Source organism: Zootoca vivipara, chromosome 7 (assembly GCF_965207765.1).
Source record: "Zootoca vivipara chromosome 7, rZooViv2.hap1.1, whole genome shotgun sequence".
In the NCBI taxonomy this organism is placed as follows: Eukaryota; Metazoa; Chordata; class Lepidosauria; order Squamata; family Lacertidae; genus Zootoca; species Zootoca vivipara.
Window position 1 is genome coordinate 2,388,638 of NC_142590.1, and position 16,588 is coordinate 2,405,225.

The following is a 16,588-nucleotide window of genomic DNA, read 5'->3' on the forward strand; positions in this document are numbered from 1 at the left end:
TGTATACTAGCAATTGTGGGAAGCAGATCACCCAAGTTTCTGGCTGATTTGAAATGAAAAGCAAAGTTCATTACCCGTCATGTCAGCCTTCAGGACTTCTGCCTGCCTGCAAATGAAATACAAAATAATAATTAGAACAAGAAAGGGCTGATGAAAGTAAAAATCCAGCACATTCACATCTTAGGTGCCCCATTTTTATGGGCACAGTACAACTGATCTGAATTTGAATCTGGAAGACTCCAGAGTGTCAAAAAATATTTCCTATATTATCATTAGAAGAGGATGCATTTAACCATCTTACAGAAATACCAAACAATGGAAAAGGCGTGATTCTCTCTCAAAAAAGAAAGAAAAGGAAGCCCACACTGTAATATTTCCTCTAGGCCACCTTTAGTGACTTTGACATTTACTTCTATTCTATTAAATGCCCCCTGAAACTATATATTCAGCAAAACTCTTACCACCCCACTCCCCATGGCACCCCTCAAAAAGTATTACCATAATGCAGAACCAAGATATTCAATTCTGTTCAATTCTGTTGAGAGACTTTGCATTGGAATAGGCATATGTAAACTACCAAAAATATGGGAAAAGGTTTTTGGTCCAGGTAGTGGACAACAATATTAACCTTCAAAAGCAGTGGCGGAGAAAGGGGGGTGGGCCGCTCCGGGTGCCATCCTGAGGGGGAAAGCAGTTGTGGTGGGCAGGGGCTCAGAGGTGCCTGGGCGGCTGCACTCCAAAACAATTCTGCTGGGGAGGCCACTCGCTAGCTACACAGTGTGAGCCATGGAAAGGGAAGTAGCTGCCACCGCCTTCTCTTCCCTCACATGGGGAAAATAACATTTTTGCTTGACTTAGCGTGGCCAATGGCTTTTCCCTTCACCCATGCACACGCACACGCTTACCAGGGCTGACAGGAACGACGCACTTACCTCAGCCCACCCCCACCCCCCACTCCGCCTTACAAGAGAAATATTAACTGTCAACGCTTAAAACGCAAAGGAAGCAGGGTGAGTGTATGAGGGAACACCCCCCCCCAAAAAAAATCACATTTGGGCAACGTTGGGGTTGGTCCCAATAAGTGTTTTTGCCAAAAATGCGAGTCATAATCATGGCAACATGTAGTCCGGCCCCCCACAAGGTCTGAGGGACAGTGGAACGGCCCCCTGCTGAGTTTGCTGACCCCCAGTCTAATTAGTAGTGTCAATGTTGTACAACAACAAGCGGTTGTGTAACATGCAAACATGATTTGATGCAGAAGTCCAACTAGTGGAAAGGAGTTTCAAACTAGTACTATGCATAACTTTTAGTTATTGACCCTACTATTTAAGCATATTTTGAGACAATATTTCACAACACTTGTTATGGGTAAATTTAAAGCCTTAAGAGAAATTATCAGGCAGACTTCAGTCTCATTTCTATCAAGAAATTATGCACTGTCATGTAGTTAAATATCTAGTTCTACTAAATATAACAGAACTGGTCTAGTTTTATCTTACCAAGTACTGTGTTAACTCCCTGCTTTTTGTCCGAAGCCCCGTCCGATGCCGGCTGTGTGTGAGGCAGCGGGGAGCTTTCTTCTCCCGGCCGCCGCCTCACCTGCCTTCCCTGGCATGGGACAGGGCTTTGGAGAAGGTCTTTGAAGCTGTGTCCCATGCTGGCTGTGCACGGCGAGAGGCAGCGGCGCGAGAAGCTCTTCTCCTCGCCGCCGCCTCCCACCTGCCTTTCCCCCTTCCCCGCGGGACATGAGGTGCAGCTTCGGAGACCTCCAAAGCTGCGCCCCATGTCGGGGGAGGCGGCGGTGAGGAGAAGAGCTTCTCCCGCCTCTCGCCGCACACAGCCGGCATGGGGCTGTGCGCGGCGAGACGGCGGCGGGCAGAAGCTCTTCTCCTCGCTGCCGCCTCCCACCTGGATCGGACAGGCGGCGGGGGGAAGACCTTTGCCTTCTTCCCGCGCTACTGTTCTGCTGGTCTCTGCCGGTTGCCCCTCACTGCTCGCGACAACCAGCAGAGACCAGCGGAACACAAAGGGGAACCAGCTGCAGTGCGGAGAGAAGGCAAAGGATGATCAGCTAATCTTCCTTTGCCTTCTTCCCTTGCTACAGCTGGTTCCCCTTTCGCTAGACGAATGCCCCTTTTGCTAGGTTTTGTGATCGGAGGTTTTTATGGCCACACTTCGCAAGACAAAGCGGCGGCCATAGAAAACCTCATCATCTTGCGAGGCAACCTCCGATCGCAAAACCTATTTGTTAAGCAAAAAAATCGTCTTACAGGGCATTCGTCTAGCGAGGCACCACTGTATCAAGCTTCAGCTTTACTCAACTGGTTTATAAACCTTCATCCCTCTTAAGGATTATGCAGATATACTGTAGTACCTTAAAAAAATCCTAATGAACTTACAATGTGACCCACCCTTCTAAAACACTAATGCTGCAACTCAGGATGTTGAAAAACCTGCATTTTCTAAGACTCTCAGAAAATATACAGTGGTACCTCGGATTACAGATTCTTCAGGTTACAGACACTTCAGGTTACAGACTCCGCTAACCCAGAAATGGTACCCCGAATTAAGAAGTTTGCTTCAGGATGATAACAGAAATCACGCCATAGCAGCAGCGGGAGGCCTCATTAGCTAAAGTGGTACCTCAGGTTAAGAACAGACCTCCAGAACGAATTAAGTTCTTAACCCGAGGTACCACTGTATCAGATAAAATATGTACTAGGGTTGTTGTCATTTGAACTATAGAAATCCTCATCCCATCTTCTCTTTGTCCTGTGTTTAGAGAAAACATTTTGTTGTAGATAAAAAGTGCAGTTATGTTTTAACCAAAGTATTTCAGATTTCAGATACATTTGAGTTATTCTGGTAAGGTCTAAATATTGCTTTGCTTCATCAAATGCAATCTATACTTTACATAAAGCGGTTTCAAAACATAAACAGACTGCCATGCCATGCTATGTTTGTATACTTTCCCCTAAAAATAGTCATAACCTTGACGCTCTAACACCTGCTGTCAAGGCTCCTGTCTCAGGGCCTGCTTTCTGGCAGCTGGTACCTTCACCCCCAACATATGCACCTTTCAATTGCTGCTCTTCCCTTTAGCAGTTTCTCCCACATTAAAATTACTTTAACTGACAATTGTCCAATGGAGAATCCATGTGAGATGATCGTTTAGAAGAGTAGGTGCAAGACTAAAAAGGGCTCCCTACAGTTCAAGAAAAGCAACAGCTCCTTAGGGGTCAAAGGGAGTAAGTCCTCAATGATCCATGCTTTGAAAAGGTTCTATGCTTCTTCATAATGCACAAATAAAGTAAGCTGGCATGCCCAATGGGTAGGAAGGCTTAACTTTGCAAGCAATGCCATCAACACCTGTCCAGAATGTGGGACACTCTGGACGCAGAAGGTCCCAGCCTCAATTTCTGAGACAGCTGTTTTGGGGTTTATTTTTAAAAGGGGACTAAGCTACCAACATGAGTTTGACCAAACTGCGGGAGGCAGTGGAAGACAGGAGTGCCTGGTGAGCTCTAGTCCATGGGATCACGAAGAGTTGGACACGACTAAACAACTACAACAAAACAGGCAGATGGTGATGGAAAGACCTCTACATATGACTCTAGAAAACCACTACCAGTCAGAGTAGGCAATACTGAGCTGGAGAGATAAGCAGACTGATCTAGTTTATAACAGTTTCCAGTGTTGCAATGAGCTTGCGGGCAACTAGGGGTCTTTGTAGTAAACAGGTTTACCCGTCACACCACAATGCTAGGCATTCTGCTAGTTTGAAATAAAAGATGGCTCCCAGTGGAAGCAACCCTGCTTTGTGCAATCAGCCATTTTACAAAGTATGACCAAAGTAAAGGTCTGAAACAATGAGTACAGCCAAAGAGTTACATGTAGAACGTCACATTTAAATAACCTGACCATATGCACCAGCCTATTTGCTTTGAGCACTACCACAACAGTACCACACCTGCCTAGGCTGACATGCTAACACAAACAATACTGTTTGACTTGGCCATTTTATCACCATTTCATATTATGCTTGTAAAACAGCTCTGGAAATGTCATTAAAGGTGCACAATATATATTTATTAATTTAGATAAACAAGCACACAATCAATGGATTGGTGCACATGATAAGAACGTTTACACATGATAATGTGAAATAGCAAATTCTTTGGCCTTTAAGATATTGTTAATAGTGCTGCTATTGTAAATTTGTTATATTGTGTTTTTATGCTGAGTAAGCTATGCCTAAAAAGAAAGCTTGTAAGTCATTTTATAGATGTGTTGTACCAATGGCTGTTATGCCTCAGATTCCAAACACTAGAAATGCTGGAGGAGAGAGGAAGAGAATGTGATTGCACTCTTATGTTCTCCCCTACCCACACAGTGAGGTCTTGCCAATGAGTTGCCTTCACAAGGAAGAAAGAACATCCTGCACAAGAGAACAGAAGCTACAATGAGAAAATTTCTTCGAAGATGAAAGAAATACAGTGGTACCTTGGCTGAACTTAATCCATTCCAAAAGTCCATTCGACTCCTGGAAAAGTTCTAAAACCAAAGTGCAGGTTCTGATTGGCTGCAGGAGCTTCCTGCACTCAATGGGAAGCCACATAAGCCACGTCGGATGTTCGACATCCAAAAACCATTCGCAAACCAGAACACTCACTTCCGGGTTTGCGGCGTTCGGGAGTCAATTTGTTCGACAATTAAGCCGTTTGACAATCAAGGTACCACTGTATGTATTTGAAGAAACATGAAGAAAGCAAAAGAAATGTGAGGAAACAGTATCTTCAGAAAAGCTGATACAAGTTTTACTGCAGAAAGCCTATCTTCAAAAAGTTACCTATCTATAAAACAGATCTGTTTAAATATCTTTTATGGTTGCATTGGTTCAAATGTTTGAAGACTACAGAAATACATTTAGGAACAATGTAAAGTTTGCAGGAAAACCAATCCCTCTGACTTTGCTGTGGTCTAAACCACTGAGTCTCTTGGGCTTGCCAATCAGAAGGTTAACGGTTTGGATCCATGTGATGGGGTGATTTCCCATTGATCTGTCCCAGCTCCTGCCAACCTAACGGTTTGAAAGCATACCAGTGCAAATAGATAAATAGGTACCACTGCGGTAGGAAGGTGAACAGCATTTCCGTGCACTTCGGCTTCCATCACAGTGTTACGTTGCCAGAAGCAATTTAGTCCTGCTGGCCACATGACCTGAAAAGCTTTCTGTGGACAAACGCTGGCTCCCTTGGCCTGAAGTGAGATGAGCGCTGCACCCCATAGTCAAGTTTGACTGGACTTAACTGTCCAGGGGTCCTTTACCTACCTAGCTCACAAAGTGGTGTAGCATGGCAAGGTGAGGGGGGCCATGGCCCCAAGTGCTGAATTCTGATGGGCGCAAAGCAGTGCCCCCATGACAGGCTCCCTTGCTGTGGCAGCATGGCTGCTATCTTCCAGAGCCATGGGGAGGTGAGCTACACCCAGGCCCGGCCTTCAGGGCTGTGGGGGTGCATCCTTCTCCTTGTGGCCAGCAAAGGGATGCCCAGTGAGGTGATGTCCTTGGGCGAGCCACATGCCTCATTGCAGGAACATGCAGAGGACAGCTGTCTGCTTGGCCCCGGACCTGCTGGTTCCCACCCTCGTGCTACGTAGCCAAGGAGAGGCAGACAAGTAAGGCCTGCTCTCTGCTGCCCTCCTCCTAGACTGGTAGCACCTGTGGCTCTGGCACTGCTGGGGTGCCGCCAAGCCCACCAAGGAGTGCCAGACATCACTCCTACTGGGAGCTCACACGCGGAAACTGGTAGACGACCACCGTGAGGAGGGGCTGGCACAGGGACACAGCGAGTGACACCCACGCAACACCCGCAATGAGGTTAGGCGGCACAATTATTACCTTGCCCAGGTGCTGGCAACACATGCTATGCCACTGAGCTTACATATTACACTTCTTTACACAAGCACCTACTCATGAAAGATTGAGACTGCTTCTATAGCAAAATGTAGGCTATAGTCCACTCCCCTTTGTCTGGAAGAATAGGCTGAAATTAGTAGAAGTGTCCCTCTGCTCACAGGAGCTCCCCATCTCACCTGCTTAATGGGGTGTTCTGGAACTGAGGCAGCCCAGGATCCACTGAATCCTGTGTTGGCTCTGCTGCTGTCATGAAACAGCATCAAGGAGCTGATCATAGTGCCAGCTCTAGGCCTGCATGCCGCTCTGGCTGGTATGAGTGATGACACTCTGCATGCGGCATGGGTTCTGCTACTGTTGTGCCTCACTGTTTAGATGGGGGCTGTTTTGTCCTGCCCACTTTTTACCTGCCCTCACCCCAAGACTCTGTAACTGTAAAAACAACTCTGAAAATTTATTATACCAAAAATGAAACCTTCATCTGGTTGTAAATATTAAGATTATACCAGCAAGAATTAGTCTTTCTGTAAAAAAATTATTTAAATCAAGTCTTACTGACTAGTGATTTAAATTGTGATCTAAATCAAATCCACCCTGATACACAGCCTGCAAGAATCAGCACATGGCCAACAGCATGATCAAATGTCTTTAGGCACAAGAGGACACAATGCAAATCTTCACCCTGAAAAGTGTCGTGTATGAAGAGACCTGAAGTCTGATCTATGCATTCAGCAGTAAATACAGACCTGAGAATCGCAGCTAGAGTTTTGCAACTGGTAAGCAGCAGGCTGGCAGGCATGATTTCCAGGGGGAGGAGCATTGGGCAGGAATAGGTACCTCTTCTCCCACAGTCCTTTCAGCAGCCACTTTACCCCCAGTCATGCCTGGGGATAGGGGCTTAAGTGAACAGCCCTGCATGTCACTGCCCTGCAATCCACCATGGACCCTTCAGTTTTCCGCATAAAAGTGGCTTCCAGGACCTGCAGATCTATGTTTATTACAGTACATAACCCTCTGGTTACGTAAACTTTGGGGTGTGTGTGCGGCAAACCCGGAAGTATTTTACTGGGTTTTGCCGCGCGCGCATGCGCAGAAGCGGTCTTCAGATTGCGGAAACCTCAGGATCCGACCAGACCTTCTGAACAGATCCCGTCCGCAACCAGAGGTACCACTGTACTACAAGTGTAGACAGTTCCTGCATGGCCACAACACAAATAGCTCTCAGCCACTGGTTATGGCTAACACCACAATTTGCACAGTGGACATTCAAAGACTAGAAAACACACAATCAAAAATCTTTCATGTAACAGACACACAACTAGATGCTTAGTACAATTATGCATGCAAAGCGCACTTAATTTTCCAGTTTCCTTTAATTAGTGAGGCTGAATACATTGTGTATGAATTCTGACAATACGGGTCTCATGAAGAAAAGGGAACCAGTAAGAGTGCAAGAACTCTTGTAATTTCATGGGCAGACTGAAAAAGGGGAGGTAGGTGAAGCACAAATCTGCATGGAAGCTTTTTCTGAAGTACTTGAAGTAAGAGGAGAATAAGAAGCAGATATTCTCTTTGCCAGAAGAAATGTTTTATGCTACCATTGTTGGCAACATTTTAAAATTAACTAATACTTGATTTTCTAGTATAATGTATTATGATTCTGGTACTATAGTCATTCGATCAGTGCCGTACTTTCCACCTTTATCTAATTTATGCTTCCAACCTAAAGTAAGCCAAATGAGAGGCTCAATGATCAAGCAAGTTGATAAATGTAATAAAAGACAAAAAATGTATGTACCTAATCTACAACACAATACCCTTTCTAAAAGGATAGTGTGCTTTTTGATATTTTTAAAATTCATATTCTGGGGTTTGTAAAATCTTATCACAGAAAATACTGCACAACCACCTTTTGAAGACCACTGGGACAGCAGCAGGACTCCGCCGCAGGACTCCTATTAATTAGAACTACTTTCCTATACCAAATGCCTAGGGATAGCCAACATGCTATGAGGCCTTCAATTCACAGCACACCTTTTCTAAAGCTTCAGCACTCTTTGACTACTGGTCTTGAACTCAGGTAGAGACAAAACTGGCAGAAAGCCATCTCTGTCAGATCTACAGCAATCAATCTGTGGAAGCTACAAGACATCGCCATTTTTCTCATCTCCCTGAAACAGTCCCATAAAGCATGTACTGGCAAAGAAAGCCAAAAGAGCAATTTGTTGGGACGGGCCTATGTAGATAGGTCCTCGAGTTCTCAAAAGGGTGCACTTTGTGAAACTCCCTCTGATAATTACTCTGCAACAATGGTTACCACCAAAGTCAGACTGCATCCAAGCTGTAGCAGGAGACTGTAAAACAGACTAGTTATAAGGTGTTCATGTAGTCCAAGAATCCAGACTGTTACCGTGTATATCATATAACTTAGAACAAGGGGTGTTCCAGAAGGGTGCCCTTCAAATGTTGAACTCCAGCTCCCAAGAGTCTTAGCCAGCATGGCCAATGGACAGGGGTGATGAGAATTGTAGTCCAATGGCACACAAAGAGCATCATGTTGGCTACTCCTGATTTAGAAGGTAGCACGCCTGGCTATCTGGATCAAGGAAAAAGGTAAGATAGGTATGTCAAAACAGGCACAGCTAAGCAAATACTACTGTTATTCTCCAGCTTTCCTTGACAACAGAACTGGCAGAACTGATTAGTATGAATAAGAATGCAAAAACACAGAGGGCCAGAAGTCTGAAATAGCGGGAGAGGAAAGAAATGCTGAGTAGTTGCAGCTCTCAGGGAAGGTGACGACGGGGCATTACCAAAAGAGATCTGAAAGAAAACAGAAGGATAAAACACTGGTTTTCAAACTGTAGTTCAGTGAACCCCAAGGTAAAGCTTATCAGGGATTCTTCTCACTTAATATCAATAATAGAAGTCCAACTTCCCCAAAAGACAGCTTGTCAAACAGCAAGCGTTCCGGATGCACAGGACAAAGATGAGGCTCATGTTCTGTATGAAATGACAAACCCAAGAGCATGTCTCAGAATAATCTTCTACCACACACGGGTGATTTGAAAGACAAATAAATGAGAAAGAGTTCCCTAGGAGGGGAAAGTTTAAAACCAGTGTCACTGAGCAAGGTAAGGACGAAAGACTATTCAATTAACTCATACGCCTTTACTTGATTTTTAAAAACTGAATTTGTGCAAAGACTAAAGCAGTGGTAGGGAACCTGTGGCCCTGCCGACACTGCACTCCAACGCCATTAAGCCTAGACCAGGGGTAGGCAACCTAAGGCCCATGGGCCGGATGCCTCCCAATCGCCTTCTCAATCTGGCCCACGGACAGTCCGGAAATCCCCCCAAAATATAATCCGGCCCACCACATGGTCTGAGGGACTGTGGACTGGCCTACGGGTGAAAAAGGTTGCTGACCCCTGGCCTAGACAATAGTCAGGGAATCTACAGTATTTATCCAAGATTTATCTAATTATAATACAGTACATATAATACATTCCATATTCATCAAGCCTTCCAGCTCTTGATACATTTCCAACATAATACCCAAAGACAAACAGATTTCCAACCCCAGGGCTATGGCAACAGTGACTTCCGGATAACAGGTTGGTACAGTTGAAACCTATGTCAAACTTGAGTTTTTACCAAATTCTGCAATTCTTAGATTTGAAAGAGACTCTAATGAAATTTTGACCCCATGAATTCTAAACCAAGCACATATCAATAGCATATATTAATGTTTTAAGAATTTTACTTTTTCTCCCCAAAATATAATTTCTTTTACAGTTTATTTTTATTTTCAACAAAAGTAACAAAAATAAAAACATGCAACTACAACGAAATAAAGAAAAATATACACAAAAACAATATCAAATCCATAAAATGGGATTCTCCGAATCCTGTGACTTCCTTCCCCCAAACCCTAGTTCCTTAAATTTTCTTTTCAATTTCTTTTACAGTTTAAACGAAGTTCTATTTTGTGTTTTAATTTAATCTGATCTGTTTTATAGGCTAAACATCTCAGTAGGAACAAACCCTATACAGAGCGGTAAGTTCATAAATACTACTTCAGAGTAGAACTAGGGCTTAGAGGAGGAGAATAGTGCAAAGTTAAAGTCATAGAAAATTATTTTTTCTTCCTTCTGTACAATTTACTCCCCCCCTCCCAACTCTATAGGAACATACAGAACTATTAAAATATAAAATACTGTGTAGAAAACATGTTGGAAACAGAAGACATTTTATAAAACAACCCAGATCAATGTTCCCCATTTCTGGCTCTTGATTTTCCCTAGATTAGGAGGTCAATAATTGATACTCAAATACAGTTGTACCTTGGTTTTCAAACAGCTTAGTTCTTGAACATTTTGGCTCCTGAACGCCGCAAACCCAGAAGTGACCGTTCCGGTTTATGAACTATTTTTGGAAGCCGAACGACCAATGGGGCTTCCAACTGGCTGCAGGAGCTTCCTGCAGCCAATCAGAAGTCTTGCTTTGGTTTCCGAACATTTTGGGAGTTGAACGGACTTCCGGAACGGATTCCGTTCAATTTCCAAGGTACGACTGTACTGGCAGATTTACATGTGCAAAGTTAACAGTCACCTTGAGGTGAAAACAGAGAGCGTAAGATCAATGGGGAGTTGGTACAATTTGGAACTCCTGTAAGGCTATTAATGAAGACTTTGAAAAATGTTTCATATATAAACTGTAATAAAGTTTCACTTTCATTCGCTAGACTTCAAATACAGTAGATACCACTTGACGTTTTGAATTAATACTGGATTTCACTTTGAAACAGGCTCAAAGACAACCCCACATTGATAATGAATGTAGTGGTAAACTGAAATTTCCAATACTGCTCAAGAGGTGAACATGAGAAGCAAACAAGGTTTTCAAATACATTTTTTTGCCCCCCACCAAACCCTTATGATGCATAATCGATAGAGCTAAAGATACATTAGCCAGATAAGGATTCTTCTCATTTCTTGGAAACAAATATATTTTGGATTTCATAGGAAACTGGTTTAGTTTATGTTGTGAATGCCCACAGGGCCTGGAGGAATGTTGGGCTTCTTTTTAAAAATACAGTGCAATCCTATGCAATTTAACTCAGAAGTAAATCCACTATATTCAGTGGGGCTTACTTCTTCATTCCCTTCTCATTACTTCTGCTTTGTCTCTTACAACTACCACAAATGATTTCACATAGTTCTCTGCTTCACTTTTCATTGTAGCATGTAGCAATCATGTTTGCCCTCCAACTTTACCACTATGATAAATAGGGGCTAACTACTTTTGGAGTTGCACCAATCACTGCAGAAGCCATACTTCTCCTATTGTACCCATTTCTTAGCAGATCTTTATTGTGGGCATATCCAGCAGTGGCTAGTTCTGTTTCCAGCTGACTTTGCACATAGCAGCAGAGGTGATTTAGAGGGCCTAGAATATTTGCCCTGCCCCAATTCATCTTCTCCTCATTTTTCCCCCAAGAAAGGGATATTAACCCATTATTTTTTGAAAACACAAACAAAGCCAGATTTTTTGGAACTGCTATAAAGGGCTTATGAAGTACAATCCAAATAGAATTGTTACCACAGAATCTAATTATGTAACCTCTCTAGGAATATAATCAGATGCAAGATAAACACACAAGGTAGAGCAAAGAAAGCATTTTCAGCACTTGGAGAGCCTGTTGTCCATAACGCATATGCTGAGCTACCATTGATGACTGTTCAGAAGCTTCAGCAGATACAAAACTCTGCAGCCGATTTTCCAACAAAGCAAGTGTCAACAACAAAATTGCCACCTTCAGGTTATAAACTATGCACTGTCAGGGCCATAAGGGCATCCAGAAAGGAACTGTCAGTGGATTCCCTGCAGTTATTTCAAATCTTTATATGCTGCTTTTTCAACATTTTTCACTAAGTGGCTTACAGAGGAAAGATAAAACCATAATTAATGCAATACGACATTTAACAAGACACATGCTGCAGACTTGTTCTTGAGCTGAAGCAGCTGAGCCATCTTCAAGGGAAGTCCAGAATAAAGTGTATTACAGCTATCAAACATGGAAATTTGAAAAGTAGGGGTCCTGTAGGACAAGGTCTCTCCCCTTCAAAAGGGAGTGCAGACTCTGCAGCAGATGGACTGATACTAACCCAAACTACAGGCAGCGGAACTTTTGGACCTCCAAATGTTGTTAACTATAACTCCCATCATCCCTGGCCACTGGCTATGCTTGGTGGGTCTGATGGAAGCTGTAGTTCAGTCACACCTGGAGGACCAAAGTTCGTATCTGGACTACAGCAACCTGCTTCCCACCAGCATTATCTCTGATTTGCCTGAATTCAACTTATCAGCTCAATAAAATTTTTCTGAACCCAGCTGCAAAACCTGGTTAAAAAGAGAAATGTTAGCTCTCATAGGGCTAAAAGCCTCTCCAATGGTCTCCCTCTTGGTCCATTCAACCACTGAATGGAACCACTGAAGAGCATATCTCAAAATGCTCTAACAGGTGCTGGAGACTGACAAGGTCCACAGTATCAAAAGCTGCAAAGAGCTCCAAGAAGGTCAGCAAGGACAGTGCTTCCCATGCTGAACTCCAGGCACAGATCTACCACGGCCACTTCTGAAGGCAGACTGAAAAGGTATCAAGGAAGAATGCACATCAAATAACACCTGGAATCTCTCTGCTACCGTGTTTCCCCCTTTTTAAGACGTAGTCATAAAGTAAGCCAGGGCAGCAATTTTAAGCATTTGAGAAATGTAAGACATACCCTGAAAATAAGACATGCCTGCCAGCTCGGGGCCTGGAACCGGCTGCTGCAGCACGGAGCACCCAGGCACCGCGAAGCAAGGAAGCAGAGCGGGGAGGTGCAGATCAGCTGTAGCACGGGAATCAGCTGTTCCTGGCTCAGCTGTAGCGCGCGCCTAGGAGGAACTTCAGCACTGAGAAGGGGAAATGGCGTTTAAAAACGCTGTTCGAAGTGATTTCACCCGGAACCGGCTGCTGCAGCGCAGAGCACTCAGCAGCGTGGATGGAGCGCCCAGCAGCTCCGGGCGGCGGGGCGGCAGGCCTCCTTGGCAGAGCCAGGAAGAGACGAGGCCGCTGGCTCGGGTGCTCCTGGCCCCAGCCGCTTCGGTTTTCGTGGATTCAGTACGGCAACAACGCCGGCGGCGGCAGCAGGAGGAGGAAGCAGCCTGTCAGGTCGGCGCCCAGCAGCGCTGCACAGAGCGCCCCGAGCGTTGCTCCTGGAGGCTCAGGGCGCTCCGCGAGCCCCTGAGGCGGCTGCCGGCTCCCGCTCCGCCCCACAGAGTCCCAAGTCAATGGGCCCTGACTAGAAACAATAGGAGCGCTGGCTCCCTACTTCGGCCAAAAGGCTTGGTCTCGCCACCACCTCCTTCTCTGGCCATGCTGCGAGCGCAAGAGCGATCGGCCGACAGATCCACTAACGGTTCGCTCTTGTGTCCCTCCCCACTTGCCGTCCCGTTTCGGGTTGCCAAGGCAACTAACAACAAACACTGTGCTTTTCTCTTGGTTCTCTCAGGCGAGTTGAGAAAAAGGGGCGAGAAGTGGGGTTTTGTTATCGCTCCCGCCGCTTCCTCTCCCGCTCCTCATAGTCAAATAGGCTTCTGGGCTTCGCTGCCACCGCCGAGTGCACAAGCGGCTTGCCCCCTTTGCCATTTTAAAAATGTGTTTCCTTTCAGTTACCCTTGCGCCTTGCTTTGTTGCTTACGGTTGAAAACGCCACGTGGCTCGGGGCTGCTGGGCGCCGACCTGGCAGGCCGCCTCCTCCTCCTCCCGGAGGTGCCCAACAGCGCCGCGCAGAGCGCCCCGAGCCTCCAGGAGCCAGCAGCAGCAATGCAGCAGGAGGAGGCACGTGCCCAGAACCATGCGGTACTTATGGTAATAAACATTTTTAGACACCCCCCGAAAATAAGCCATAGGCTTATTTTCTTGAGTAAAATTAATATAAGACGGTGTCTTAAAATGTGGGAAACACGGTATCATCTGTTCCAACAACTTCCCTGAGGAGGGAAGGGTGGACATAGGTCTGTATCTAGCTAGGTCTTCCTTATTCAGAGATACTTCTTTTGGGAGAAAGCAGATGACAGCTTCTTTTACAACAGAAAGAGCAAAAAAGAGCATCCTGCTGTATCCTGAAGGCTCACTAAGGACACCTGCGCAACCATCTCAGCTTCCTTTGTCTTTGTTTTTTTCTGAAGGTTAAAAAAAAATCATTTAGAGCTCTCATTTTTGTGCTTCTGTGCTATAAACAAGGAAGGAAGCACACTTTTGTTTGTGCCAATCTACACTGCTAGGACAAGACACCAGGATGTGTCAATCTAATGTGTTATCATGCAGAGCAACCATCTGACCTACATCTATTACAATAGATGAAAAGCATTTAGCAATGGTCACATTCTAAAACCTTCTAGACTAATATAAAGTTGATCAAGATGGTAGAAGGATGTATTATTTGAAGCATAACTGACTGAAAACCTTGAGGGGACGCATTCTCTTTGTCCATGGTTATGTTCTTCAACTTCATGATTTAAAGTAGAGCATACACACCTATACCGATCAGAACACACAAATCAGAAGGTCAGCGGTTTGAATCCCTGCAACGGGGTAAGCTCCCGTTACTCGGTCCCAGCTCCTGCCCACCTAGCAGTTTGAAAGCACATCAAAGTGCAAGTAGATAAATAGGGACCGCTCCGGCGGGAAGATAAACGCGTTTCCATGCACTGCTCTGGTTCACATGACCTGGTAGCTGTCTGTGAACAAACACCGGCTCCCTCGGCCTATAGAGCGAGATGAGCACCACAACCCCAGAGTCGGACAGGACTGGACCTGATGGTCAGGGGTCCCTTTACCTTTTTATACACACCTTACAGCAACAAATGTCTCCTGGATTATCTCTGCTCTCTTATCCTATCTGCTCCCCCATAACTGCTAAAATGTTTACTACTACAAGCTTACAAGAAGAGGATCTGCAGGCTACCAGCAGACAGATTGCTGTTCATTTGGCCATTAATTCTATAGCATCTTACGCTGAGGAGCTCTAGGTGCTTAACCTATTGTAGTTACAGGCTTCACTTTACACGAGGTCAAATGCTGGTGCCAGAAGAAGCAAGACTGTTTAGCATGAATGGGGCGCACCTATCCAATACTGCAGAACTCATGCAGAAAGAGAGCTATGGCAGCAAAGTTGTCATGCTCAGCTTCTTATCCGCCACTACACAGCAGCTTTAAGTGATCAAGGGTCCCTCACTTCACTTCCTTAACAGCCTATTCCTCTCTACCATGCAGTCTTCTCATTTGCTCATCCAACCATCACATCTCCCATCAGCCATGAAACATCATCGCCCTCCTGCACATTCTCATTTCTCACCAAATCTCCCTTCTCAGAAAGAGCACTAGAGCAATTCCTCCACCATAATACAGCAGCCTAATTCCACTCCCCTTCCTTTGGCGCCTTACCATTTTTAATTGCTCCTAATAGACACCCCGCTTCCCACTCCCAAAACTGCTCCTCCACGCAGAATGCCTTTCTTTTAACTCCTCTCATGTTACCTGGCATGTCTCTGGAGGCGAGTGAAGCTGGTGCGAGCACACCAGTGTGGCTAGCAGGACAGGGAGGCAGATGGTAAGGAGCCCACATCCCACTTCTCACCTTTTCCTAAATGAATCGTCATTCGTTTCGGGAAGGCATTGTGGGAAAATCCCAAGCTGGTGCCCTTAACGTTGTGTGTGTGTGTGTGTGATCATGTTCACATTATATAGGCAGGCAAGACGATTTCCTTTCCTTTCTTTTTCAAACCTACATGCCCTTTTTGTTGCATGGGCACCTGGCCGCAGAGACTGGCCAAAGGCGGGATGGCACAATGTGGGGAAAGCTCCTCAGCCAGAGGCCATGTTCGGTACCCTCCTTCGAAAGGGCTCCTGTGTGGCACAGCATCCCTGGCACATGCACGCTGGCCTCCCCCGGGCCTATGCACGGACGCGGGCAGGTGGAGGGCCCCTGCCTGGAGGAAGATGCGGAGGCCGCCGCACCCGCCTTTCCCAAGAGATGCCAGAAGCATGGTCCCCTCACGAAGGCCCCCTGCCCGGAGCTGCCCCCTCACTCACCCACCTCCCCACCCCTCACCCCCCCCGGCGTCACCCGCCGCCCTCCTCACCGGAGATACTGAGCGCAAAGCAAGCTCATCCTCCGCCGCCGCTCGCCCGTTCACGCCGGCCCTGCCTTGGGGGTCTCACAGCTCGGGCCCTCCTGCCGCCCGGGAGCCGCCGCAGCCCGCGCTGCCGCTGCCGCCGCCTCCGGCCGCCGCCATCTTCCCGTGTCGGGCCCAGGCTCTTCCTGGAGGGGGAGGGAGGCAGGCAGCCAGGCAGCGAGGGGAGGGGAAACGGCGCTGTTCTCCGCCTCCCGGCCGAGGGAGGGAACTCTCGCGAGACCCGCTCGAGACGGCGACAAACGCCTCCGCCTGCCCGTTGGAGCAGCCCAGGAGGCAGGCGCTGCCCAGGAGGGTCAAGCGAGCTCCGCCGCCGCCAATTCTTACCCACCCCCCCGCACCCCACACCCTCTCTCCCTCAACCCACACTTCCGGGCGCGGCCCAGGCTCGGGCCGGCACACTTCCGCCTTAAGTGCGCAGCGGAAAGCC

The 16,588-nt window shown here is 46.4% G+C and overlaps 1 protein-coding gene across 3 annotated transcripts in view; it reads right to left on the reverse strand.

Annotated features, from left to right (window-relative positions):
- The window catches only part of SMG7 (SMG7 nonsense mediated mRNA decay factor), a 57,187-nt gene extending 40,834 nt beyond the window's left edge, over window positions 1–16,353 (reverse strand). For 2 of the 3 annotated variants that reach the window (XM_088673614.1, XM_035121414.3), the window contains exons 1-2: window positions 16,108–16,287; window positions 75–106 (exon numbers count right to left, since the gene is read on the reverse strand). In XM_088673614.1, the coding sequence (XP_088529740.1) occupies window positions 75–106; window positions 16,108–16,136 (61 nt within the window). In that variant the 5' untranslated portion in view covers window positions 16,137–16,287. Of the gene's footprint in view, window positions 1–74; window positions 107–16,107 lie in introns of all 3 variants that reach the window. The other variant, XM_035121415.3, reaches the window with a different exon arrangement.
- Window positions 16,354–16,588: the final 235 nt, after the last annotated feature.